This window comes from Pan paniscus, chromosome 2 (assembly GCF_029289425.2).
Source record: "Pan paniscus chromosome 2, NHGRI_mPanPan1-v2.0_pri, whole genome shotgun sequence".
In the NCBI taxonomy this organism is placed as follows: domain Eukaryota; kingdom Metazoa; phylum Chordata; class Mammalia; order Primates; family Hominidae; genus Pan; species Pan paniscus.
This window is the reverse complement of record NC_085926.1, coordinates 184,593,248-184,620,865: the sequence shown is the minus strand read 5'-3', so window position 1 is coordinate 184,620,865 and position 27,618 is coordinate 184,593,248. Positions and strand designations below refer to the sequence as shown.

Below are 27,618 nucleotides of genomic sequence, written 5' to 3'. Positions count from 1 at the left end.
CTGGTCTCGAACTCCTGACCCCAGGTCATCCACCCACCTCGGCCTCCCAAAGCGCTGGGATTACAGGCGTGAGCCACCATGCCCAACCCATTAAGTGTTTTTATTACAGAAAATTTAAAATCTCCGTCACTTTTTACTTTATTGATTTTCAATTTGCTTCTTTACCTGGATCAGAAAGATAATTTCAAATTGTTTGGAGGTTGAGTATTTTCTGATAGTGAGAAGTTGGTAGACATTGTATTAACAGAGATGATTTTAAAAATATTTTTGGTAATTAACTGGACCATAAGAAAACAATACTAAACAAGCCAAATTACTCTTAGCTAAGGCTTGGAAATCTGGAGAAAGAGGAAGAAGAGAAGGAGAGAGTCCTTAGATTACTGGTAGAAGCATGACCTACTAACTCTTCTTTTAGCACCTGTGGTGGTAAGGAAGTCCCGCCTAAGGACTTCTGCCTTGGCTAGAGAATGTTCCAGTGTTGGGTTATGAGCCTCCATGGCAGAGCCACAGCACTGACTCTCTGACCAGCTGGAATTTGCTGCAGAATGGGTAGGGCTGAAAGGAGACCACTGTGAATTAGAGTAAGAACATCAAGACTGATCTTTATTTCACCCAGAGGCAGAGTGATAAAATGGCATTCTTCTCTATTTAAATTCTATCCCATCTTTCTTCTTGTCCTTCCTCTCAAGGTTGCTGGCAGAGGTGGTTGGGGCTATGTGCCTGGAGTGAAGATTCTGCCCATTGGTCAAGAGACCTCCCTCTCAGATGCTGGCTCTGCCCCTGCCTTTGGGGGTCGACCCTTGTACTCGCAGGACCTTAGGTGACTCTGTAAGTATAGTAAAACGCAGTTAATATGATGTTATCATTCAATCATTTTTAAAAAGTGGAGCAACCAGTTGACAAGGTAAGACTTTTTCCTGACATCTGTGGTTGTTTATTTAAAAGAACAGACAATATTTAAAATGAAAGACAAACTCAGAGGTTCAAATGCATCCAATAACTTGAAGCAGCAGTGACATATACATCCAAAGATGATTGTAGCTATTTAAAGCCATATCTTGTTTTTCTAGGCAAAAGTACAACATTGGTTATAAAGCATATACCTTCTTTGCACTATAGGGCAATGAAAGGCAATCCTATTATTCTGCTTCTCAAAAATCAATGGTCTTCAAAGTCATAGCAAAAAGACTATAAAGTGAGACTAGAGAATAATTTCCTCATAAAATTTCGGAACAAACTTTGCATCACATTCCATGGTATTCCCTTGTCAATTATTTAAAAAAGTTTTATTAGCAAGCCTGCTTCTGTATTGCTCCCTCTGCTTTTCATCCTTATCATTAAGCTCGGAGCTTCTGTAAACTAAGAATTACTCAATCTAGACTCAGCAAAAATAAACAGAATACTTCTATATGAAAGCCTGTTGCAAAGAGTAGTTAATGAGTAAACAGAAATTTTTGACTTATGAGAAACACTCTCACTCAGAAAGGGCAGTGGGAGTATTTATTTGATATAACTAGCCCATTTTGGGAATAGAAAGTCAATTAATTTATGTCCCCCCTTTCCTCCCTTTGGCCAACCTGTCTTCTTTCTTGTTACTTTGAAATCTGGAAGTTTTTCTTATTATTTCTTTTCTTTTCTTTTTTTCTGAGACAGAATCTTGCTCTGATGCCCAGGCTGGAGCGCAGTGGCACGATCTCGGCTCACTGCAACCTCCGCCTCCCGGGTTCAAGCAATTCTCCAGCCTCAGCCTCCTTATTATTTCTATTCCATTAATAAGTTCAGCATTTAATCTCTTGACTTCCCTTATTTTCACACACATTCAAATACCAAGTGCCACAGTTTATTAAGAATGACAAGAATCTTTGTAGGCAAATTCATGACATATGTTGTAAGGTACATATTTGTTATCAGAGAAGCCAATTGCAGCAGGCCATAAGGCACCTTAGTTTGTCTGTTTACTGTGCTAGTTTAGAAAACTTGGGAAGAAGATTCAGAAAAGAGTTAGAATTGTGGCACACAATTTTATGCAGTCCGTGGAGACTGATGGTGTCTCCACTGGGAGTCTCACCACTTCTCTTTAGACTGTTCCGAAGCTGCACGGTTTTTGGTGCATTATATCAGGATATTTTCATCTGGACAATGGAGAGAGGGATATTGATACTTTAATAAAGTATGAAAGAAATACCCATAGCCACTTAAATTAAAAAAGGGCATCAGTGAGATCGAAATAATAAGATTCTTTCATTTGTGTGGTTGGATTAATTTCACTAACTGACTTCCAGGGGCGTCCAGGACATTTTGGGGAGGTCGTGTCTGGAAAATCTGATATCGGGTTAAATGAAAGGCCATTTGGGTCTATCTGGATATCAGGGATCCAATCGTCATCACTCTGTTTGGGAGCTGGTGATATAGGAGGCATCATAGTTGCAATGAGATCAGAGTCCTGAAAGTCAGAAAAGGTAACTGTTACACCTGGCTTGGCTAGGGAAGGGATGGGTGTTGGCCCTTCTGTCTTCTCTTGTGTCTGTGCAGAAGGTGTAGTACTATCTTCAGAAGAGCTTGCCAAATGCTCTGTTTTCCAACCATTGTGCTTTCCATTCTTTTTGCCTTTATTTGTATGTTTTCCGTGGCCATGACCATGCTTATGCTTATGTCCATGGTCAAGGACATGGCCCCCTTGGTGTTCAAGATCATCATCAAGTTTGAACTTATGTCCATGACCAAGACCATGCTGTTGTTGGTGTCCATGGCCAAGGCCATGTCCTCTTTGGTGCCCATGCCCTTGGTCACGTTCATGTTTATGGCCATGGCCAAGATTATGTTTTCTTTGTTTTTCATGGCCCCAGTCATGTCTACGAGTATGCCCTTGTTCTTTTCCTGAATCCTGCTCTTCATCTTGTGCAGGTGCCATGGAAGTGTGGGGTGGACTTACAGTTGTTTCTTCTTTTATTTCCCCTATTTGTGATGATCGGAAAGGTGAAAAACCTGGAGGCCTTTTCATCAGTGAGATCTAAACAGAAAATATTAAGATGAATGTATTACTGCAAAAATCATGCTATTGATGATAGAAAAAAACACTGAGATCTGGCAATGCTATCTTAGTTTACAATGGGGGAGGTGTTTGCCAGATTTTAAATACTATATTAACATTCCAGAAAGGGTGAATAAATTTTTTGTCTTTTGATTGATCTTAAAATTTGTGGACATTAATTATTGTTCTTAATAATACCATAAAATAGCCAGGCATGGTGGCTCACACCTGTAATCTCAGCACTTTGGGAGACCAAGGCGAGCAGATCACTTGAGGTCAGGAGTTTGAGACCAGCCTGGCCAACATGCTGAAACCCCATCTCTACTAAAAATACAAAAATTAGCTGGGCATGGTGGCACATGCCTGTAATCCCAGCTACTCAGGAGGCTGAGGCAGGAGAATTGCTTGAACCCAGGACGTGGAGGTTGCGGTGAGCTGAGATGGCGCCACTGCACTCCAGCCTAGGCGACAGTGACTCTGTCAAAAAAAACAAAAAACAAAACAAAACAAAACAAAAAAAACCCAAAAAAACCCAGCCAAACAACAATAAAAAAAACTGTAAAATAAGCTGGAGTGTTTTTGCTTCATCTGGGTGGTTGAACTAGCTAATCTCTAGGGTAGCTTCTGAGCCTATGTTTTTACTGAGCACAGTATTTAATTATTGATACTACTGTTATTACCACCATCACTGCTTTTATCCTAAAAGGCCCTAAGTGGCTTTCTGAACTGAATATATAGGGAGCATGTATCCATGATCACTTTGTTGTGCTGAAGCACATTAGGACATATTCGCAAGCTTGAAATGCAACCTGAGGACAATGTTTGTGTTACACCATCTAAATACCTACACACGACAAAAGACCAAATCAGAAAAGAGGGAAAAGAGGCAACTTGCTTCAAATATGTCGATTTGTGGATTAATTCTACCTACACTTTTGCTACCTGTGAGAATGTGTTAATTGGAAGCAGTGTCTGGTGATGCAAAGAACATGGTCATTGGAGTCCGGCCAGACCCTACTGGTAATCAGCATCATGATGGAAAGGGTAGACTCTGAATTGACCAAGATTTGAATCCAAGTGCCATCAGCTTCACTTTTCCCTTCTGTAAAATAGAAATAATAACAGCACCTGCCTCACAGAGTTATAAGGAGGACTCGAAAATGTGGGTGAAACCTTCAGTATAGTGCCTGGGATAGAGGAAGCATTTGATAATGTCATTATTCACTCAGGACCTCAGAGTCTTTCTAATTTTTAGTGTCTCATCCTTGACAATAGGGAAAGTGTTACTACCTCCCAGAGTTCTTTTAAGACTTAAAAAAGAAAGATGACATCAACGAATGCTTTTCAAACTTGATTCATGCATATGAATCCCCTGGGGATCTGGTTAAAATTCGGTAGCTGTGAAGTGGGGTTTGCGAGTCTGAATTTTTCTTTTCTTTTTTTTTTTTGAGACAAAGTTTCGCTCTTTATTGCCCAGGCTGGAGTGCAGTGGCAGGATCTCGGCTCACTGCAACCTCCACCTCCTGGGTTCAAGGGATTCTCCTGCCTCAGCCCCCTGAGTAGCTGGGATTACAGGCGCCACCACACCCAGCTAATTGTTGTATTTTCAGTAGAGACAGGGTTTCACCATGTTGGCCAGGCTAGTCTCAAACTCCTGACCTCAGGTGATCTGCCTGCTTCAGCCTCCCAAAGTGCTGGGATAACAGGTGTGAGCCACCGCGCCCAGCCATGCATTTTTCACATGGTCCTTGCATGTCAGCAGAATGCAGTGGAGTGCTGTATCTGGCCTCAGGTACACCTGGCATAGCCAATGTTGCTCCCCCACAGCAGGACTGCAGTGCACTAGGAGAGAGTCTATAGAAGCTTCACTGAGACACTGACAATGTGTGAGAAGTGATCAGGAGGATTGTTACTCTCCTTTCTAGCCATTAAACAGAGATCAGCACAGAAGTGTGAGAGTTACTCCCCATTTAAAAAAGATAGCTCCCCAATTCATTTCAGTAATGGTTCATTTTCAGCCCCCAAATATGGATTTTCAGAATGAGCAGAACTGACCCCACGCTGACTGTAATTAGAATCATACCATTCCCAGTGGTTGACAGTTGACAGTAGGGTAAATTTTTTTCTCCCAGGGTACCACATAAACTTCAGCGTTGCAATCTAGGCTTTGCTATCCATGAAAACAGAAGTTGAAAGAGAGACAGTGTTATTCACGAGACATTTAAACAAATGATTCTAAAAACATCAAATAGGCTTCCAGTGAAAAAGTAGACAGGTGCATGACTACTCACGCCAAGTTTTTTGGTCTCACAGCTTTCGGTCAACTCTTCATTACTTTCCTTGGAACATGTGGTTTCCCTGGCCACGAAGTCAATAAAATATTTCTTGCCAGCCACCACCTGAAAAATTAATTAGTACAAAGTAAATGCTTAAAAATATTTGCATAATAAATCATTTATCTTTAAGAAATGTTAAGGGAGAATCTTGAAATTTTAATTGACCAACTTAGAGAGTTACATACAAAAAAGTACACGTTTGGCATTAAAGCTTGGCATGCATATTTAAAATATTTGGCTATCGGTTGGTCCCATTTCCTTTTCTAAGTGGGGGAAGAAATAAGCAAGCTATAATTTTCTTTATTTTTTTTTTTGAGATGGAGTTTCGCTCTTGTTGCCCAGGCTGGAGTGCAGTGGCACGATCTCGGCTCACCGCAACCTCCGCCTCCCGGATTCAAGCAATTCTCCTGCCTCAGCCTCCTGAGTAGCTGGGATTACAGTTGCCCACCTCCATGCCTGGCTAATTTTATATTTTTAGTAGAGATGGGGTTTCTCCATGTTGGTCAGGCTGGTCTCGAACTCCCGACCTCAGGTGATCCACCTGCCTCGGCCTCCCAAAGTGCTGGGATTACAGGCATGAGCCACCATGCCTGGCCTATAATTTTTATTTATTTATGTATTTATTTGAGTTTTATTGTCCAACAGCTGTTAAATTCACTAGTAATTCAAGGGCTCAAGTTGTAATATCTAATAATCTAATAGGAATAGGAAGAAAAACTTAAAATGTTTTAAAATATGCCTTATTGTCCTGCCAAATCTTGAATTGGTGAAATACTGAGTTAGTACTACTATAGAAATTATGTGGATTAAATTTTGTAATTAGAAAAATTATTTGGGGTTTTTATTGTTCTCTTACTATTTTTAATATTAAGAAATTATTTTAGGCTGGGCGTGGTGGTTCATGCCTGCAATTCCAGCACTTTGGGAGGCTGAGGCGGGTGGATCACTTAAGGCCAGCTGTTCAAGACCAGTCTGACCAACGTGATGAAACCCCACCTCTACTAAAAATATAAAAATTAGATGGGCTTTGTGATGCACACCTGTAATTTGACAGCTATTTGACAGGCTGAGGCAGGGGAGTTACCTGAACCCAGGAGGCGGAGGTTGCAGTGAGCTGAGGTCATGCCACTGCACTCCAGCCTGGGTGACAGAGTGAGACTCCATCTCAAAAAGAAAAAAAAATTATTTTAATCTCTAGCAACAGTTTTAATCACTACTCAACACTATCTTCCATTAAATATTTTGTGGCCCAATTTCTCAACCAAATTATTTAGTATTAAATCATAGTATTTAAATGTGTTGGCCGGGAATAGTGGCTCCTGCCTGTAATTCCAGCACTTTGGGGGCCTGAGGCGGGCAGATCACCTGAGGTCAGGGGTTCGAGACCATCCTGGCTAACATATAATGAATCCCTCTATTAAAAATACTAAAAATTAGCCGGACATGGTTGCAAGCATCTCTAATCTCGGCTACTTGGGAGGCTGAGGCAGGAGAATCGCTTGAACCTGGGTGGCAGAGGTTACGGTGAGCCAAGATCACGCCACTACACTCCAGCCTGGGTGACAGAGTGAGACTCTGTTTCGGGAAACAAAACAAAACAAAAACAAACACAAAAAAAAACTAAACTAAAACAAATAAATAAATATTCACCAAAACCCAGGATGAGGAAGGCCTTTCTTAGGTGAAAAGCAGAGGAAAGAAATCTGAAGGAAGGGGAAAATATTAAAACTTGACTAGAGAAAAATGAAAACTGCTTCTGAAAAATCACAATAAGCAAAGTAGAAAGGCAAGCTGGGAAAACTATGATATAGAATCAATGTCTGTATGAATATAAAGCCCAACACTAAAAAATGGACAAAAGCCATGAGCAGGTATTTCAGAGAAGTTAAAACGGTCATTAAGCCTAAAAAAAAGTTTAACTTCATTAATAAACAAAAACATGCACATTAAAAAAGCAATGAGACATCATTGTTAGCCTTCCATGCAGGCAAAGATGAAAACAAAAATTGATGATACGTGGCATTGGCCAGGCATAGGAATCAAGCAGCCTCAGTCACTGCTGGTAGGAAGAGAATTCAAATTAAGATCCTCAACTGGTGTCTTTTTTCTTTTATTTTTTGAGACGGAGTCTCACTCTGTCACCCAGGCTGGAGTGCAGTGACACACACTGCAACCTCCGCCTCCTAAGTTCAAGTGATTCTCCTGCCTCAGCGCCCCCAAGTAGCTGAGATTACAGGCAAGTGTCACCACGCCCGGCTAATTTTTGTGTTTTTTGTAGAGATGAGGTTTCACCATGTTGGCCGGGCTGGTCCCAAACTCCTGACCTCAGGTGATCCGCCCGTCTCGGCCCCGCAAAGTGCTGGGATTACAGGCATGAGCTACCATGCCTGGCCTCAACTGGTGTCTTATAGCCAGGTGATGTGAATGTAAATTGGCATCATTGCAAATATTTGGTGATTCTGGCAATTTGCATCAAGTCTTATATATCTACATATTATTTGACATTCCTAGGACTTTGTCAAAGGAAAAATTTCTGCATGTGCACACACAGATCTTGGAAGTTTATTCATCTCAGCAGAGGCAGACAGGAGCATCAACAGCCTTGGGGACAGCAGCAGTGGTGGCAGGGCAAAATAAAACTTATATGAAACTGCAATCACTAATGTGTGAAAATGGAAGATTCAGGAAGTGTTTCATATCTGAAATATGAACCCAACGTGGAATCAACATGCATCCAAACAGGACTAAATGTGCAAACCCAAGGCAAGATTAAAACTATAAATATTTAGCAATTTGGCAAATTGGTCATTTTGGAGACTAGCTTTTAGCAAATTCATCATATGTTTAATTGATTTCCAGTAAATTGGCTGCTTCCATCAAGGTTGCCTTGGGTGACTATGTCCAAGCAACCAAATTGCTCTCTTTAAATGCAAAAATCAGTAAAGATTCATCTCTCTAAAGTAAGTTTGAAATTCTTGCAATATTCAGATTGACTTGGCAACTATCTGATGGGTTACCTCTTTGTGTCGCCCTGACATCCTTAATGTAGACACATATGCATACTAGAATGTTGATTCATTAATCCACAGAGAAAACTGTAACTACTAAGAAGACTAGATATTCATGCTTGAGAATGAGTGATTCTGTTTTTGATGGCAAACCTCTGACATACAATACATGGTGGCCTATTCCTACAACATTCAGAATAAAGAATAAGGGAGCTGGGTGCATTGGTGTGCGCCTGTAATCCCAGCTACTTGGGAGGTTGAGATGGGCACATTGCTTGCTCCCAGGAGTTTGAGTCCAGCCTGGGCATCATAGTGAGACCCCCATCTCTCTCTCTCTCTCTTTTTTTGTTTGCTCTGTTGCCCAAAGGGTCTTGTTCTATCAACTAGGCTGGAGTGCAGTGGCACGATCACAGCTCACTGCAGTCTCGACCTCCCAGTCTCAAGCAATCCTCCCACTTCAGCTTCCCAAAGTAGTTGGGACTATAAGCACATACCACCATACCCAGCTAATTTTTTAATTCTTTTTTTTTTTTTATTATTTTTTGAGATGGAGTTTCACTCTTGTCACCCAGGCTGGAGTGCAATGGCATGATCTTTGCTCACTGCAACCTCCGCCTCCCGAGTTTAAGTGATTCTCCTGCCTCAGCCTCCCGAGTAGCTGGGATTATAGGCACCCACCACCACACCCAGCTGATTTTTGTATTTTTAGTAGAGATGGTTTTTCACCATGTTGGTCAGGCTGGTCTCGAACTCCTGACCTCAGGTGATCCACCTGCCTCGGCCTCCCAAAGTGCTGGGATTACAGGCATGAGCCACCACGCCTGGCCTTTAATTCTTTTTTTGTAGAGACAGGGTCTTGCTATGTTGCTCCAGCTGGTCTCGCTCCTGGGCTCAAGTGATCCTCCTGTCTCTGCCTCCCAAAGTACTGGGATCACAGGCATGAGCTACCATGTCTGGCCCCCGTCTCTCTTAAAAAACAACAACGAAAAAAGAATAAAAGAATTTCACAAGAAAGCAGAAATATAAAGTGAGAAGTTAAAGCTGAAAAAAGCATGAATAGCATAGATTGGCGTCCCTTTCAAGTAAACCTAATGTGGTCATATGGCAATGAAATCAGAGAGAGAGGGTGGTCGTGTCTGGGATAGAAACAAGTGCTCAAGTAGCAGAGAGATCAAAGTATCAGTTTTGATTTACTTTAATCTAGTTTGTTTACTTTTTTTCAGTTACAAAAGTAACACAGAAAATTAGAAAGATTAAAGTAGTGTTATTCCATCACCTAAAAATCACCACTATGACTATGAGGCATTCGTTTTTTTGTTTGTTTCCAGGTGAAGTCTGACTCTGTCGCCCAGGCTGAAGTGCAGTGCCACAATCTCGGCTCACTGCAACCTCCACCTCCCGGGTCCAAGCCATTCTTGTGCCTTAGCCTCCTGAGTAGCTGGGATTGCAGGTGTGCACCACCACACCCTGCTAATTTTGGAATTTTTATTAGGTTGGTGCAAAAGTAATTGTGATTTTGCCATTACTTTGGCAAAAACCACAACTACTTTTGCACCAACCTAATATTATAGATGGGGTTTCACCATGTTGCCCAGGCTGGTCTCAAACTCCTGACCTCAAGCAATCCACCCACTTCGGCCTCCCAAAGTGCTGGGATTACAGGCGTGAGCCACTTTTTTTTCCCACATTATTTTCTGTACTTTAAAATAACACAACTGATAACATCATGTATATTCAATTTTATGCCTCCTTTTTTTCACTGAATATTATAACACAAGACATTCCCCATATCAAGAGCTCCGCACAAAGATGCTTTTAAGTTGCTGCTTAACACTCTATTCTGAGGATATGCCAGACATGATCTAATCATTCTCATATTAATCATTTTGACAGTTTACTATTTTTGCTGTTATACTTAAAACTGCAGTGAATATCATTGTATATAAAGACTCCTACTTTAGATTCCTAGAAATTCAATTCTGAGCCAAAAGTATGAACTTTTTAGTGAGAATTTTTTCACCAGATTATGAGGATTATGTTGGCTTGCTGTAACAATTTGGCTCTATTTTGATTATTTTTATTTAGCTTGTATTTAGGGAAGCCAATTTTTAGTCTCTAAAATAGGGGTCTGTCCATAATGACATCAGTCAGAGACTATTGGAGTTGCTAGACATGTAGGCTCTTCTCTTTTTTTTGAGAAGGAGTTTTGCTCTTGTTGCCCAGGCTGGAGTGCAATGACACGGTCTCGGCTCATTGCAACCTCCGCCTCCCGGGTTCAAGTGATTCTCCTGCCTCAGCCTTCCGAGTAGCTGGGATTACAGGCATGTACCACCATACCTGGCTAGTTTTGTATTTTTAGTAGAGACGAGGTTTCTCTATGTTGGTCAGGCTGGTCTCGAACTCCTGACCTCAGGTGATCTGCCTGCCTCAGCCTCCCAAAGTGCTGGGATTATAGGCATGAGGCACTCTGCCCGGCAAAATGTAGGCTCTTCTAATACAGTCACTCATTTTACAGACGGGGCCACAAAGGCTTAGAACGTTTGAATGACCACCCAGAGTGATCTGGGATGTGAGCGGCAGATGGTATGGTGGAACTGAGTCTCCTGACTCCCAGAAGACACTCCTGTCAGTCTTCTATTGATAGGGCATGAAAGGAGAGATGAATCCCCAGAGGGTACATTTGCAGGAGAGCGGGATCCCAGGCAGAGAGAACAGTGGGTGAAAGACATGGAGGCAAGAAAGCGTGGAGCCTTGGCAATGATGGATTGACTGATATGGCTGAGCCCAAGACATTATGTGATGTTATAATGAGAGATGAGTCCAGAAAGACATAGCGTAAGTCTTCCTGGCCCTAGCCCTGAATTTTATTAATTATATCATGGTTGCTATTGTATTTATTTATTTATTTATTTATTTAGACAGAGTCTCGCTCTGTTGCCAGGCTGGAGTGCAGTGGCGCAATCTCGGCTCACTGCAACCTCTGCCTCCCAGGTTCAAGCGATTCTCCTGCCTCAGCCTCTGGAGTAGCTGGGACTACAGGTGTGCACCACCACGCCCGGCTAATTTTTGTATTTTTAGTAGAGACAGGGTTTCACCATGTTGGCCAGGATGGTCTTGATCTCTTGACCTTGTGATCCACCCGCCTTGGCCTCCCAAAGTGCTGGTATTGCAGGTGTGAGCCACCGCGCCCAGCTGCTATTGTATTTATATAGCATTTTAGAGTTTGAAAAAGTGATTTGACATATATTAACTTATTTGATCCTCACCTCAGTCCTTTACATATAGAAAACAGAGAGAATGTTGTAACATACTTGTCCGGGATGAAGCATACAGGGAGATTGGCACTTAATTTACCAAATCTAATGCACCAAATCACATTATCAAATGTATGGTTTCCCAATCCAGAGCCAAGATCAGTGGCAAAATTAGTCAGCAATTTGCACATAGACTATAGTGTTACTGCTTTTGTAGTATAGTTTACACACCTGTACTCTTGCTTTTTTCACCTTGTCAATCTTGAAATAGAAAGTTGCGTTATTCTCTGCATTAAGCTTTGTAATGGTGTGAGTCAGTGTCTCCTCCAGCTCTGGGCTGTTGGTGGGTATATCTCTGGGGCAGCCCACGCAAATCTTGGTAGGTGGTTGTACAAAATCCTTCCCTGAAAGGATCAGGTTTTAAGTCAGCATGTACACTGAAGTAGCAGCCTGGCCTAGCATCCCTCCTGCACAAGAACCAGCATCCACATGTATAAGGGGCTACATGGGAGCCCAGGCCCAGTAGTGAGTGGGGGAAGGTTGTCTGTCTGACTTTCACTTCCTGCCTCTCTTCTTTTCCCCTCCTCAGAGCACAGTGTACTTAGGGAAACATTTTCAATAGGAAGATGCGAGTAACTCCAACAAAACGCTACACTTTTCCTGAATTTTTGCATTTTTGATGGAAACTGTAAAAAGCAATGCTTAATTTAAAGGAGTGACTCTCATGAGAAAAGTTTAAGTGCTATGGTTCTGATGAACAGGCAGCTTCAGACTACTCGTGGAACGCATACAAACGTTTTCCAAGTATAAGAAAAGCACACCCTTGTTATAAGAAACACTGACCTGACCACAAACTCACACTATCTCCATTTCTTCCCATTATAACAAGCAGGAAAAAACCACCTTAATTGAAAGGGTTTTATTCTGAGTGCTTAGAAATAAAATACAGGTCTCTTCAACTTACAACATCTGACTTAAGGACAACTTACAGAGAAGAGAGACCAGATGGCATTGTACCCAAAGGCCAACTTTGCCCAGGGGTCATACATTTCCCTTCTGTCTTCATAAACCATTCTGACAAGAACAGTCTGAGCTGCAGTACAACTGGGCAGGGAAGGGGTACAGTGTTCTCATCAAGGGGTGCATCCGTGTCTGCAGGTTACACAGACTTTGGAGTATATCACAGGAACCAAAATCCAACTTATAGGAAAAGACTCAGCCAGTTGTCTGGGACCACTATTCCTCTATTGCGGTGCCAACATGTGTTATTCCTTACCTGGATAAATGTCACAGTTCTGTGAGAAGGAAGCAATTCGTAGCTGAATATCGATGTATGCATTATCTGTACATTCACCGGTATCCTGGTTTTTAAAAAGCATATAAGTGCTCAGTTAAAAACATTTTTTAGAGTCTTAAAAGTAAACAACTAGTAAAATTGAAGAATAGGATGTGTACTTTCCAAATCACTGCATAGAAAAAAAAGAAAGAAGCAAAACATAGTCTTACTGCAAAAGAGATACTAAGGTAATAGTATCAATAGCATCAACAAATACATGCATATACATGAGCACATGGAAAGCAGGAAGATCTAGTACAGAAATAACAGCCATGTAAGTAAAAAGGTAAATTTCTAAAAAAATAAGGTAAGACTTTCAGACTGTTAAAACACCAAATCAATGTATTACAGTTTCAAGAATCATCTTATAATAAAAACAATGTATAAAGCTTAAAAATAAAAGAAGAACAAAGCTACGTGAGACAAATATAAACGTAGCAGGAACTACAGTATTAGTAATATTGGACAAAGTAAAATTCAGGATAACAAAACACTCATTCATAAAGGTAGTAAAAATCATAATTTTATTTTTCAAAAGCGTAGACCAGAAGGCATGGAATCAAAATACCTAAAGTAGAAAAAATTACACGTGAATAGAAATGGATAGAAATAATATGGTGGGAAAATTTAGTATGCAATTACAAATCTAAGACAGGGCCAGTGAATAAAAAATAAATAAGAACATAGAAGATTTGAATAACATATTAAAGATTTATTTAAATGGTATTTTCATATGCTACATATGATTTTAAATGATACTTTCATAAGTATCATACAAATTTGTATGTATTTGTGTGTGTGTGTGTATATATATGTGTGTATATATATATATATATATATTTTTTTTTTTTTGTGATGGAGTCTCTCGTTGTCGCCAAGGCTGGAGTGCAGTGGCGCAATCTCAGCTCACTGCAACCTCTGCCTCCCGGATTCAAGTGATTCTCCTGCCTCAGCCTCCCAAGTGTCTGGGATTACAGGCGTGTGCCACCACACCCAGCTAATTTTTTTGTATTTTTAGTAGAGATGAGGTTTTGCCATGTTGGCCAGGCTGGTCTCGAACTCCTGATCTCAACTGATCCACCCACCAAAATGCTGGGATTACAGGCATGAGCTACCGTGCCCGGCCAGTATCATACAAATATTTTTAATTGTTTTTACACCAGGTCACAAAAAGATCCAATAAATTTTACAAAGCAGAAACAATACAGGGTATGTTCTTTCACCTCAGCACCAAAAAGAAAAAATAATCTCTAAAAATTCATAATATGTTTAAACAAACAAAAACAATATACTTGGAAATACAAACATGCTTGCCAATAAAGTTAGGGTCTTTCTTGGATAAGGAAAAAAAAAACAAAATAACAAAAATGAGAATTCCATATAATGTTATTAGAACAGCATTCTAAGTTAATTTTTGACTCGACATGATTTCATAATTTAAAAACAGAGGGAGAAAAACAAATAGAACAAACAAATAGAAAGACCTATGCCTAGGTCTCCAGAAGTGAGGGGAAAAAAGAATAATAAACAAACATAGCCAGGTGCTGTGTGATAAGTCACTTTGGGAGGCCGAGGCAGGCGGATCACCTGAGGTTGGGAGTTCGAGACCAGCCTGACCAACATGGAGAAACCTCATCTCTACTAAAAATACAAAACTAGCCGGGCGTGGTGGCACATGCCTGTAATCTCAGCTACTCGGGAAGCTGAGGCAGGAGAATCACTTGAACCCGGGAGGCGGAGGTTGCAGTGAGCCAAGATCGCGCTATTGCACTCCAGCCTGGGCAACAAGAGCAAAACTCCGTCTCAAAAAAAAAAAAAAAGAAAAAAAAGAGAAAAGCCTACATTACATTTCTAGCAACTCCAATAGTCTCTGACTGAATTTGCCTATTCTAGGTGTTTTATATAAGTGGAATCATACAATATTTTTTGTGTGTGTCTGGTGTATTTCACTTAACATAATATTTTCAAGCTTCATCCACATTGTAGCATGTATCAGAATTTCATTCTTTTTAAAGGGTGAACAGTGTTTCATTGTGTATATATAATAGCACATTTTGTTTATCCATTCACCTATTGATAGACACTTGGGTTGTTTCGACTTTCTGGCTATTATGAATTTTGCTGCTATAGAAATTCATGTATAAACATGTGTTTGAATATGCATTTCCAGTTCTTTTGGGCATATACCTAAGAGTGCAACTTCTGGGTCACATAGTAATTCTATAGTTAAGTTTTTCAGAAATTGCCAAATTATTTTCTATAATGGCTGCAGCATTTTACAGTCCTACCAGCAATGTACAAAAGTTCTAATTTCTCCATGCCCTTTCTAATACTTGTTATTTTATGAACAAAAAGAGGTTCTTTATATATTCTGCATGTTAAACTCTTATCAGATACATGATTTGCAAATATTTTCTCTCATTCTGTGGGTTGTATTTTTACTCTCTTGATAGTGTCCTTTTTACTTTTTTCTCCAATTATGAAATAAATGCATGCTCAATTAGAAAACTCGGGAAATATCAAAAAATTCCAAAAAATATAGAGAATCAGAAAAAGCGGCCGGATGCAGTGGCTTACACCTGTAATACCAGCACTTTGGAAGGCCAAGGTGGGTGGATCACCTGAGATCAAGAATTCGAAAACAGCCTGGCCAACATGGCAAAACCCCCATCTGTACCAAAAATACAAAAATTAGCCTGGCGTTGCAGCAGGCGCCTGTAATCCCAGCTACTCAGGGAGGCTGAGGCATGAGAATTGCTTAAACCCGGGAGGCAGAGGTTGCAGTGAGCCGAGATCGCACCACTGCACTCCAGCCAAGGTGACAGAGCAAGACCTCTTCTCAAAAAAGAAAAAGCACCCACAATTCCAACTGAAAGTTAACTACATTCTATATTTTGTCATAATTTGTTTTCCATCACCTTTTTGTATTTACATTTATTTTACATATTTAAATAAATCCGTATGTATAGTTTTGTATCCCACTTTTTTTGTTTTTTACTTAACATTGTAACCGTTTTACTGTCACTAAAAACTAAAAATTTTTGATAGCTGTATCATATTCTACTGTATAGATATACTGTAATTTACTTAACCATTCTCTAATGTTGCATAAACTATTTGTTTACAATATTTTTCTATTAAAAAACAACTGACATTAACATCTTATGGTCTGGATTTCCCATATAAATGAATTAGAAGCAGAATTACTAGATCAAAGGACTTGCAGCATTTCCTTGGCTAAAGCACAGTCTTCTGCTCAAATGCAAACATCCCTGGGCACATATCATGTCTTAGCCATCTTAACATTCGCTAGCTACTACTACCTTGAGATACACCATTTTAATATAATTTTGGTTCAGATAACAAGATACGATGCTAAGAAGGACCACTAAGGGCTAGAGACTCAGGGTCTGTTTATTAAAGATAAAGGTAGGGAAGGGAAGATGAGAAAACAAACAGAGAAAAGTTTGACATGAAGAATAACCCTGGGTAGAGCAAGGGAACACCATATGGGCATTGAGCACCTGGGGAAGAAAAGGAAATAGGAAAGTGTGGAGACATAACAAAGATACACTTGACAGTTCAAGCATTTTATCTATTCGTAGTCCCTGGTTATACTCTGTAAATACTTATTGCTGGCCAGGCACGGTGGCTCATGCCTGTAATACCAGCACTTTAGGAGGCCAAGGCGGGCGGATCACCTGAGGTCAGGAGTTCGAGACCACTCTGGCCAACACGGTAAAACCCTGTCTCTACTATAAATACAAAAAGTAGCCACGCGTGGTGGTTGGCGCCTGTAGTCCTAGCTACTTGGGAGGCTGAGGCAGGAGAATAGCTTGAACCTGCGAGGTGGAGGCTGCAGTGAGATGAGATCACACCACTGTGCTCCAGCCTGGGGAACAGATTGAGATCCTGTCTCAAAAAATAAATAAAATAAAATAAAGTTATAAAAAAATACTTATTGCTAGCTGTGCGGATTCTTTGGCCAGTTAGGTAAGGCAGCTTGATCAGTGACATGAGCTTTAGTCTTCCCAAGTAAATGTGAATATGAATTGCTGAATGTCATCTAAACTTTTCGTGACGGTCTTCCCACCCAGCTTAATAGTTACCATCAAAATGTAAACAAAATGCTAAGAACTTTATCATTAAATTTTTGCCTACTTACACCATTCCAAAGGGACTTGCAGTCTGGAGTTAAGAACAGAAAATTCTCTTTGGAACAATTTGTTTGCACAATTGAGTAGGTTATTCGAAAGTTCAATCCAGCCACCACCTGAAACAATTTCAGATTGAATATTTAAAGGGCAGTTTAAACATTATTCGCTGTGGGATATGAATGTTATGAGGAGTTTAGAAAACAGTGTGGCAATATAATAAGTGCCCAAGAAATATAAATTATTATTATTACTAGGCAAAAAAATGCTGAATAAACATTGAGCACCTCAAGAGTCTCACATCTCTCACACAAACACACACACACACACACCGCTAGCCATCTGAAAATGACAAGCAATATATATATTTTTCTATTTTTCAGCCAGTTTTGGAACATGGATTTCCTTAAGTGAATTCTAACAATATTTCCTCTGCCAGGCTGCAGAGAGAAATGTTTACTGAATTTCATAAAATAATAATGCCCTTCTAGACGGATAAAGAAAACTTTAGAGGGGAGTGGTCTTTACTCTTGGGTCCTCAGGCTCCCAGGTTACCAAGTAGTAAGATTTCTTCTACTTTATTCTGGGCCCCTCCCACCATGATAGCTCTATACGGACATAATTGAGTAAAGCATGCTCGCATGAAAGCAAGTTGTAAGGTTTATTAAATGCAGAGAATGTTACTAACCAAAGGGAATCACTCATAATAAGAGGCTGAAATACAAGAGACCCAGTCAACTATCAGAAAAGTCTGGGAGGGGCGGGCGTGGTGGCTCATGCCTGTAATCCCAGCACTTTGGGAGGCCGAGACGGGAGGACCACCTGAGGTCAGGAATTCAAGACCAGCCTGGCCGACGTGGGGAAACCTTGTCTCTACCAAAAATACAAAAATTAGCCGGGCGTGGTGGTGGGTGCCTGTAATCCCAGTTACTTGGGATACTGAGGCAGGAGATCTCTTAAACTTGGGAGGTGGAAGTTGCAGTGAACCAAGATGGCACCACTGCACTCCAGCCTCCAGCCTGGGCAACAGAACAAGACTCTCTCTCAAAAAAAAAAAAAAAAAAAAAAAAGAAAAGTCTGGGTGTACTGAATCATTAAGAGGATTTGTAGCTGAGCGCAGTGGCTCAGGCCTGTAATCCCAGCACTTTGCGAGGCCGAGGTGGGAAGATGACTTGAGGTTGGGAGTTTGAGACCACCCGCTTGGCCACCATGGTGAAACCTCGTCTCTACTAAAAATACAAAAATTAGCAAGACGTGGTGATGAGCGCCTGTAATCCCAGTTCCTTGGGAGGCTGAGGCAGGAGAATTGCTTGAACTTGGGAGGCAGAGTTGCAGTGAGCCAAGATCGCGCCACTGCTCCAGCCTAGGCAACAGAGTGAGACTGTCAGAAAAAAAAAAAATTACGGATATATACTTTTTTTTTTTTCTGATGATACCACTGTAACTTAGTGGGTACCCAGAAAGCCATGCCGACCATTTTAGACACAATTTAATATTTTGGAGCTGTGTTTAACTCATGATGGCTAGGTGATAATATAGTTTTCTTAAAATCCTAAGGCCAGGAGATTGAGACCATCCTGGCTAACATGGTGAAACCCCGCCTCTACTAAAAATAATAATAATACTAAAAAAAAATTAGCCAGTGTGGTGGCGGGCGCCTGTAGTCCCAGCTACTCAGGAGGCTGAGGCAGGAGAATGGCGTGAACCCAGGAGGCGGAGCTTGCAGTGAGCCGAGATCGCGCCACCGCACTCCAGCCTGGGTGACAGAGCGAGACTCTGTCTCAAAAAAAAAAAAAAAAAAAAAAAAAAAAAAAAAAAAATTCCTAAGGCCGGTATGACTTTTCCTTTTCATTGTCTCTAGGAAGAGCCTGTAATGACGATTACCCATTTGTTAAAATCAAACGTCAAAGGAAGGGGGTCTGATTCGACATCTTTTCTCACTTTACGTATTGCACTATCGACTCACTTTGACTAAGGAGAAAGCTCTTCGCTTCCTGTGCTAGTCACATGAAAACACCACCAGCCATGCAATCATACATTTTAAATGTAAAGATCTAACAAATTTTAATAATACTGTGCTACTTAGAGAATTAAAGAACAAACCTGTCTTTGGGCCCGTTTTACTTCATTAAGCGTGAAGAGGGAGGAATGTTGAGTGTTGTTGTTAAAGTACTGAATGCCGTGTCTCAGAACGGGCTCCAGGTCTGGGCTCTGCGTTGATATAGGATGCACACAGCCGAGGCAGTCGTACTGGGCTGTCACCACAGGGCCCTCGGCTTAACAAAGAGCAGACAAAAACACAGCATTAATGATCGCAATCAGCATTCGCATACACTGCCCTAAACAAAGAAGAGGCTGGGCGTGGTGGCTCATGCCTGTAAACCCAGCACTTTGGGAGGCTGAGGCGGGCAGATCGCCTGAGGTCAGGAGTTCGAGACCAGCCTGGCCAACATGGTGAAACCCCATCTCTCCTAAAAATACAAAATTGCAAAATTTAAAATACAAAAATTAGCTGAATGTGGTAGTCCCAGCTACTCGGGAGGCTGAGGCTGAGGCAGGAGAATCACTTGAACTCAGGAGACGGAGGTTGCAGTGAGCCGAGATCATGCGACTGCACTCCAGCCTGGGCGACAGAGCAAGACTGTGTCTCAAAAGAAAAAAAAAAAAGAAAGAAAAACAATATTTGCAAACCATGCATCCCACAAGGGACTAACATCCAGCATATACAAGGAATTCAATCAACTCACCAATTAAAAAAAACAAGTAATCCCGTTAAAAAGTGGGCAAATGATCTCAGTAGGCATTTCTCAAAAGACGACATACAAATGGCCAACAGGTATGTGAAAAAATGCCCAATATCACTAAGCATTAGGGAAATGCAAATCAAAACCATTATGAGATGAGATATCATCTTACCCCAGTTAGAATGGCTATTATTAAAAAGAGTTTGTATTAAATTATCAAGTAATGTTCATAACAGATAGCCCTAACCTACTGGTCAATAGAGGCAAAGTCCATAAAAAGGGAACGTAGCTGCAGAGTGAGTGGCACACCTGGAGGGACCCCCTGGGAGCCTGGACTTCTTCACCACGGAGCTCTCGCTGCCTGCCATGTAAGCAGCAAACACAGCCAGGAGGACATGGAGAAAAGAGAACTCTAATGCACTGTTGGTAAGAATGTAAATTAGTGCAACCACTATGGAAAATAGTGCGGAGATTCCTCAAAAAATGAAAACACCAAATACCATATATCCAGTAGTCCAGCTACTGGGCATCTACCCAGAGGAAAGTAAATCAGCCTATCAAAGGGGTACTTCCACTCCCAGGTTTGTCGCAGCAGTATTCACAATAGCAAAGACATGAAATCAACTTAAATGTCCATCAAAAGGTGAATGAATAAAGAAAATGTGGGGGACCAGGCACAGTGGCTCACACCTGTAATCCCAGCACTTTGGGAGGCCGAGGCGGGTGGATCACCTGAGGTCAGGAGTTCGAGACCAGCCTGGCCAACATGGTGAAACCCCATCTCTACTAAAAACACAAAAATTATCTGGGCGTGGTGGCGATGCCCATAATCCCAGCTATTCAGGAGGCTGAGGCTGGAGAATTGCTTGAACTCGGGAGGTTGCAGTGAGCCTAGATCGTGCCACTGCACCCCAGCCTGGGCGACAGTGCGAGACTCTGTCTCAAAATGAAAAAAAAAAAAAAAAAGAAATTTTGATATATACTCACAATGAAATAGTATTTGGCCGTAAACAAAGAATTGAAATCATATCATTTAAAGCCACATGGACAGAACTAGAGGTCGTTAAGTGAAACAACTCAAGCACAGAAAGACAAACTTCACATTGTTCTCACTCACATGTGGAAGCTAAAACCATCACATGGAGTTAGAGAAGAGAAGAGAATGACAGATACCAGAGGCTGAGCGGGGTAAGGGGGTAGAAGGGGGAAATGAAGAGGTTGGTGAATAGGTACTGAATTATAGTTAGATAGAAGAAATACGTTCTAATGTTACATAGCAGACTAGAGTGTCTATAGTTAGCAACAATATATTGTATATTTCAAAGTAGCTAGAAGAGAGGACTTGAAATATTACCAATTCATAGAAATGATAACTATTCCAGGTGATGGATACCCCAAATACCCTGACTTAATCATTACATGTTCAGTGCATGTAAAAAACACTCACATGTACCTCATAAATATGTAAAATATTATGTATCAGTAAAAGAAAAAAAAGAAAAAGAAGATAATACATGTAAGGTGCTTTGAGTCATGGCTGGGACATAAGGACTCAATATATCTTAGCTATTACTTTTATCCTGATTGTTGCTAATATGTTATTATGATTAATATGTTAGTATGTTATTATGATTGTACCTCCAGGCAGATCATCTCATTTCAGCCTCACAACAGTCCTGTGAAGTGGGAAGTACTCTTACCTCCCTTTTCTAGACAAGGAAAAGGAGAGGCAAGAAGGCAAGGAGCTCTGAAAGATTCCAGGCCAGGTCTGCCCTCAAAGCCTATGCGCTCCTCAATCTGAGATGCTGCCTGCAATGGAGGGCAGGTCTTATGTCTTCTGGTCCTTCTATTGAGCCCTTGCACACACTGGGTACAATGCAGCACACGGGAAGAGTTGGGATAGTCCTAAGGGGATGATGGTCACGAGCCTGGCTCAACCTCCGGGCTCTGCCGCTCCACCCAATGCTCCCTAACTCTGCAAATGGCTTTACTACTGCCACCCTCTGGGAGCAAGCAGAGCCTGGTCAAGATTGTGTTCCTGGCTCACAGAAATGGTTAATTTCCCACCAGGGCAGTGCCAGAGGATAAACCAGCCACCTGGAGTAATCTGGCAGGTCTGGGTAGCCACGGAGAATTTCGTACTGCTCCTCTTCCCCACGGTTGCCGTGCATTCTCCAGTGGCCTAAAAAGAAAAGAAAGAGATCATTTATCTTAATCTTTCAGATGGGAAAGTCTACCTAATACTGTTGCTAAATGTGGCTTTCCTTAAAAAGCAAAACAAAACAAAACTTGTGAAGATTTTACCAAAAGAGTTTTGAGACATGAGAATAAATTTTTTTAATAGCCTAATGATTACTTTATATAAGCCACTGATATTCATGAGATGCTGGAGGAAAGACAGTGTAAATGGTGAGGTTTTAAAGCTTGAGTCTTTGTTTTGAGCCCTGGAGGGTATTTCTTTTTTCTTTTGTTTCCTATTTTTTTTTTTTTGAGACAGAGTGTTGCTTTTGTTACCCAGGCTGGAGTGCCACAGTGCGATCTGTCGGTTCACTGCAACCTCTGCCTCCCAGATTCAAGTGATTCTGCTGCCTCAGCCTCCCAAGTAGCTGGGATTACATGCACGTGCCACCACACCCAGCTAATTTTGTATTTTTGGTAGAGACAGCGTTTCACTACGTTGGTCAGGCTGGTCTCAAACTCCTGACCTCAAATGATCCAATCACCTCGGCCTCCCGAAGTGTTACGATTACAGGTGTGAGCCACTGCACCTGGCTGAGCCCTGGAGCTATTTCTTTCTAACCAAAATGGATGCAGAGGTCTAGAACCAGCCTGCTAAACACTCCTCTTATCTACCACTCAACTTCAGTGAGTTAATACTGTTCACATAAACATCAGTTTAACTTAATAGAAAGGGCAAGGACCTTGGCATCAAAATGTTATTCAGTTCCAGCCTTGTCACTTGCTAGCTGTTAACTCTGTCATGTCCCCTTGACTCTTGGAGTCTCAGTTTACCCGTCTTGTAGGAGATGGGATACATCTATCTCTTAGAGTTGTTGTGAACAGTATGTGTGCAAACACACACAAAATGCCTACTAGAGGCCCGCCACACAGCAGGCACTTAATAATAGGCAGCTGTTTAATTGTTATTGTTGAACAGTGTTTTTGTTTTGTTTTGTCTTTTCATTCTTCAGTCATATCCATTGGTTCTAAGTGACAGATACTGTTCCATCAGGATAAAGCACACCTCCCTTTGTCCACACAGCCCCTAGAAGCAGGCAGTACAGAGCACGGCAGCTACTTATCCCCATCTTACAGATGAGATGACTGTGAAGGGAGAATCAGCACTGCAAAATCCTAGACTCCTGACTTGGAGTTCAGTACTCTTTGGTAATGGCAGATGACTGGCAGTCATCTTTTATGTTCTGACATAAAGGAAGGGAATCAATCCATGAAAAGAGAGGCTTGCTTCTGAGGCAGATACTGTCTGAAATCTTTCTTAATTAAAGCAAAACAACCATGGCTGGGCGTGGTGGCTCACGCCTGTAATCCCAGCACTTTGGGAGGCTGAGGCGGGCAGATCACCAGGTCAGGAGATTGAGACCATCCTGGCTAACACGGTGAAACCCGGTCTCTACTAAAAACACAAAAAATTAGCCAGGCGTGGTGGCGGGTGCCTGTAGTCCCAGCTACTCAGGAGGCTGAGGCAGGACAATGGCGTGGACCCGGAAGGCAGAGCTTGCAGTGAGCCGAGATCGCGCCACTGCACTCCAGCCTGAGCGACAGAGCGAGACTCTGGCTCAAAAAAAAAAAAAAAAAAAAAAAAAAAGCAAAACAACCACCTACGGTGTGCCAGGCCTATATGTTAGGCATTTGGTTAAGATAGCCATTGTTATCAAAGTTATTTGCATAATTCATCTGATTTCATCCTCCAACAACCTGATGAGGTCAATATTATCTCCCATATACAGCAGAAAGTGCCAGTTCTGAGAGGTCACAGCTCCCCCGCTATCACACAGCTAATGGAAGGCAGAGTCAAGATTTGCACTTAACGTTGTGCAATGGAAGCACCCACCCCCTCCCCTCGCCAGCTCTTTGGCTTGGCCCAGATGTCAATTTGTTATCTCTCTGGAGTCTGAGCCACATGTTCTGGCTGGACACTAGAGCCCCCTTCTCATGGAAAGGCTTTCTCCATGTTTAACTGCTGGCTTCTCCATGATTTTTCTGTCTATACAAGAACACAGATATAAAGCATCTGACTTTTCTACACATTGGAATGTTTATTTGCATTTCTCATAAACAGGCTCACCAATAGCCATCATTTCTGCATCAGTAAAAAAATCTGGCAGGGTCAACGGAGAAAACAGAAGGCCCAAGAATGGCCAATACACTTACTGCTTTTGCAGCATCCTTGTACTCACAGTCCTGCCAGGTTTTGCCACTTTGAACAGGACAATCCCCCTCCTTGATTTCGTACTTGAAGGAATAAAACGTGTCAGAGCCAACCTGAAAAGCAGCCAAAGATACTTAGGGTTCATCCAACTGACCCGACAGCAAATAATTCTAGTGGGTTCCGGTAAAGTTAGGAATATTGATCTTTGACTTGACAGCAAAGCATTCACTTAAAATATATTTATATTTCTATCATAAACATTTATGTGAAAGAATGTTTATAATATATTCACAATGTACTTTTAAAGGTTACAAAGCAGTATGCATAGTATTAGCCCATTTTTGTCAAAACTGGTTTATATATAAATCTATGTCTTTTAAAAGTCTGGAAAGATACACAGCAAGCTGTTAAAATGTTTGTCTGTCAGTGGTGAGATTATAATTATCTTTCACATTCTTCTTCAAGCAAACATTTCTTTTTTTTTTTTTTTGAGACGGAGTCTCGCTCTGTCGCCCAGGCTGGAGTGCAGTGGCGTGATCTCGGCTTACTGCAAGCTCTGCCTCCCGGGTTCACGCCATTCTCCTGCCTCAGCCTCCAGAGTAGCTGGGACTACAGGTGCCCTCCACCACGCCTGGCTACTTTTTTGTATTTTTTAGTAGAGACTGGGTTTCACCATGGTCTCGATCTCCTGACTTCGTGATCCCCCCGCCTCGGCCTCCCAAAGTGCTGGGATTACAGGCATGAGCCACTGCGCCCGGCCCAAGAAAACATTTCTAAGTGGTCTTTTTCCCCTAATGAACGTATATGACTTTTACAAATTAGAAAAAGCAAACAAGAAAACCTTCAACAAATGTTAACAGTTATCTCTGTATGGTGGAATTAATTATGGGTGATTTTAGTACTTTTATTTGGTTTATTTTGTTTCCTACTTTTTCTTTTTTAAACAGCTTTATTGAGATATAATTTACATGCCATAAAATTTACCCACTAAAGGCATACAATTTAATGTTTTTTAGTATATTTACAACCATACCCACAATCTACTGGGTACCACACCACCAATAAACTGTTGCTTGAGATCACCATGAAGCAGAATTTCTCACATGACTGTACTAGATTATGAAAGAAAATGGCTCAATTTTACTTTCAGAAAAAATAACATGTCCACTGTGTTTATTTTCCTTTATCCCCATGTTGTCACATGGCTAGTTTTTTTTTTCTGCTAAAGTAACCAATTGCTTGACATTCCCAGAGATATAGTCTTTTATAGTGAAATTTGTTTAAACATACTCTTGAAAGATTGGTATTTCTTTGAACCATGCATCCTGCCAGGATTTGTCTCCTGCTGGAGTGCATCATGGCAATAATATCAAAAACTAACTAAAACGTTGCTGTTAAACCCGGTACATTCAGCCATACAGACTTCTGTCTAATTCCGTAGAATCACATTAACCTCATTCCTCACTCCTCTTAGACATGCCCCATGAAGTACCCCCTCCCATTTAAGGTTTGGAGTTCTATAGTTTTTAGCCTAGGGCCAGAGACCCAGTGAATTCTTTTGCTGCAGTCTAACTAAATTCCTAAATTCTCCCTCTCTACTTGGTCCTGTTGAGATTTCTCCATCTACTTTTGTTTCATTTCACCCTAGATTCTACTTCTCTGATCATCCAGGAAGCCAACCTGCCTGAGGACGAGTCATACTCTGTCCTCCCACCCCAGGCCAGAGAGTGGTATCTGTCTGTCCACAAGTTGTAAGCTTCTACCTTTGATGATCACATATTTGGTAGTGGGTGATGGTGGCGGGTGGTGGGTGGCGGTGGTGGTGGGTGGTGGGTGGTGGTGGTTGGGTGGTGGTGGTGGATGGTGGTGGTGGTGGGTGGTGGGTGGTGGGTGATGGTGGTGGGTGGTGGGTGGTGGTGGGTGGTGAGGGGTGGTAGTGGTGGTGATGGGTGGTGAGGGTGGTAGTGGTGGTGGTGGGTGGTGGTGGGTGGTGGTGGTGGTGGGTGGTGGGTGATGATGGTGAGTGGTGGTGGGTGATGATGGTGGGTGGTGGTGGGTGGTGGGTGATGGTGGTGGGTGGTGGTGGGTGGTGGATGGTGGTGGTGGTGGGTGGTGGTGGTGGTTGCGGTGGTGGTGGGTGGTGAGGGGTGGTAGTGGTGGTGGGTGGTGGTTGGTGGTGGTGGATGGTGGTGGGTGGTGAGGGGTGGTGGGTGGTGGTGGGTGGTGGGTGGTGGTGGATGGTGGTGGGTGGTGGTGGTGGTGGGTGGTGGGTGATGGTGGTGGGTGATGGTGGGTGGTGGGTGGTGGTGGATGGTGGTGGTGGTGGTGGTTGCGGTGGTGGTGGTTGCGGTGGTGGTGGTGGGTGATGGTGGTGGGTGGTGGGTGGTGGTGGTGGATGGTGGTGGGTGGTGGGTGGTGGTGGATGGTAGTGGTGGTGGGTGGTGGTTGGTGGTGGTGGATGGTGGTGGGTGGTGGTGGTGGTGGGTGGTGGGTGATGGTGGTGGGTGGTGGGTGGTGGTGGGTGGTGGTGGGTGGTGGGTGATGGTGGTGGGTGATGGTGGTGAGTGGTGGTGGGTGGTGGGTGATGGTGGGTGGTGGTGGGTGATGGTGGATGGTGGTGGGTGGTGGTGGGTGGTGGTGGGTGATGGTGGTGGGTGATGGTGGGTGGTGGTGGTGGTGGGTGGTGGGTGATGGTGGTGGGTGATGGTGGTGGGTGATGGTGGTGAGTGGTGGTGGGTGGTGGGTGATGGTGGGTGGTGGTGGGTGATGGTGGTGGGTGGTGGGTGGTGGTGGTGGTGGTGGGTGCTGGTGGTGGTGTGTGTGTGTGTGTGTGTAAGGCCTGGGCTCCTAGTGATAGTACAAATCCCAAGTGACTTCAAGGTTAAACACAATTCACTCACCGTCTTAGTGGCTTCAGTTATGCGGTACAATACAAACTGGTTGTTACTTTGGTTTTGACTGTTATATTTCTTCAGAGCAGCATCCACAGCTTTAAATAAATCCTTGTCATTGCAGTCAATTTCCTCGGACTGTGATTCCTGGGTTAAACTTAGTAGCAGCCTGGAGCAGAGGAAAAGGATGGTAATTAGTTTCATGATCTAACAATCTCCCTCTAGGAGCTGAGGGATGGTTTCACCAAGAATCAAGAGCCAACTGGGATACTGAATTTGACAATCTCCAGCCTCTTGTTTCTTCTGTCCTCCTCTCTGCCTCAGAACTCAGGGCACTGGTTGGATTCCTGCTGCCAGGCGCTAGTTGCCTTGTTCCCAAAGGTTAAGTGGCTCTGCTGGGTTATCCAAACATATTTACAGCTAGAACATTGCAACACTGGGGTTGTTAACCTGCTCATTTGCATTTGAAAATCA

The 27,618-nt window shown here is 42.3% G+C and overlaps 1 protein-coding gene across 1 annotated transcript; it reads right to left on the bottom strand.

Moving 5' to 3' along the window:
• Positions 1-688: 688 nt before the first annotated feature.
• Positions 689-27,530, bottom strand: KNG1 (kininogen 1). The gene is made up of 11 exons (XM_003806631.5): positions 27,154-27,530; positions 24,256-24,366; positions 21,961-22,045; positions 19,223-19,395; positions 17,131-17,238; positions 12,906-12,990; positions 11,861-12,033; positions 5,323-5,430; positions 5,115-5,201; positions 2,933-3,010; positions 689-826 (listed from the first exon to the last, which is right to left on the bottom strand). Exons 1-11 carry the CDS (start codon positions 27,346-27,348, stop codon positions 746-748), a joined length of 1,284 nt encoding a protein of 427 aa, XP_003806679.2. The 5' UTR covers positions 27,349-27,530; the 3' UTR covers positions 689-745.
• Between the last annotated feature and the right edge of the window lie 88 nt (positions 27,531-27,618).

Coding starts and splice junctions, on each gene's coding strand:
- KNG1 (XM_003806631.5), bottom strand. CDS start 27,348: ATGAAACTAATTACCATCCTTTTCCTCTGCTCCAGGCTGCTACTAAGT. Junction 24,367..27,153: donor TAACTGAAGCCACTAAGACG/GTGAGTGAATTG, acceptor GCTGCTTTTCAG/GTTGGCTCTGACACGTTTTA. Junction 17,239..19,222: donor TAAAACGGGCCCAAAGACAG/GTTTGTTCTTTA, acceptor AAATTGTTTCAG/GTGGTGGCTGGATTGAACTT.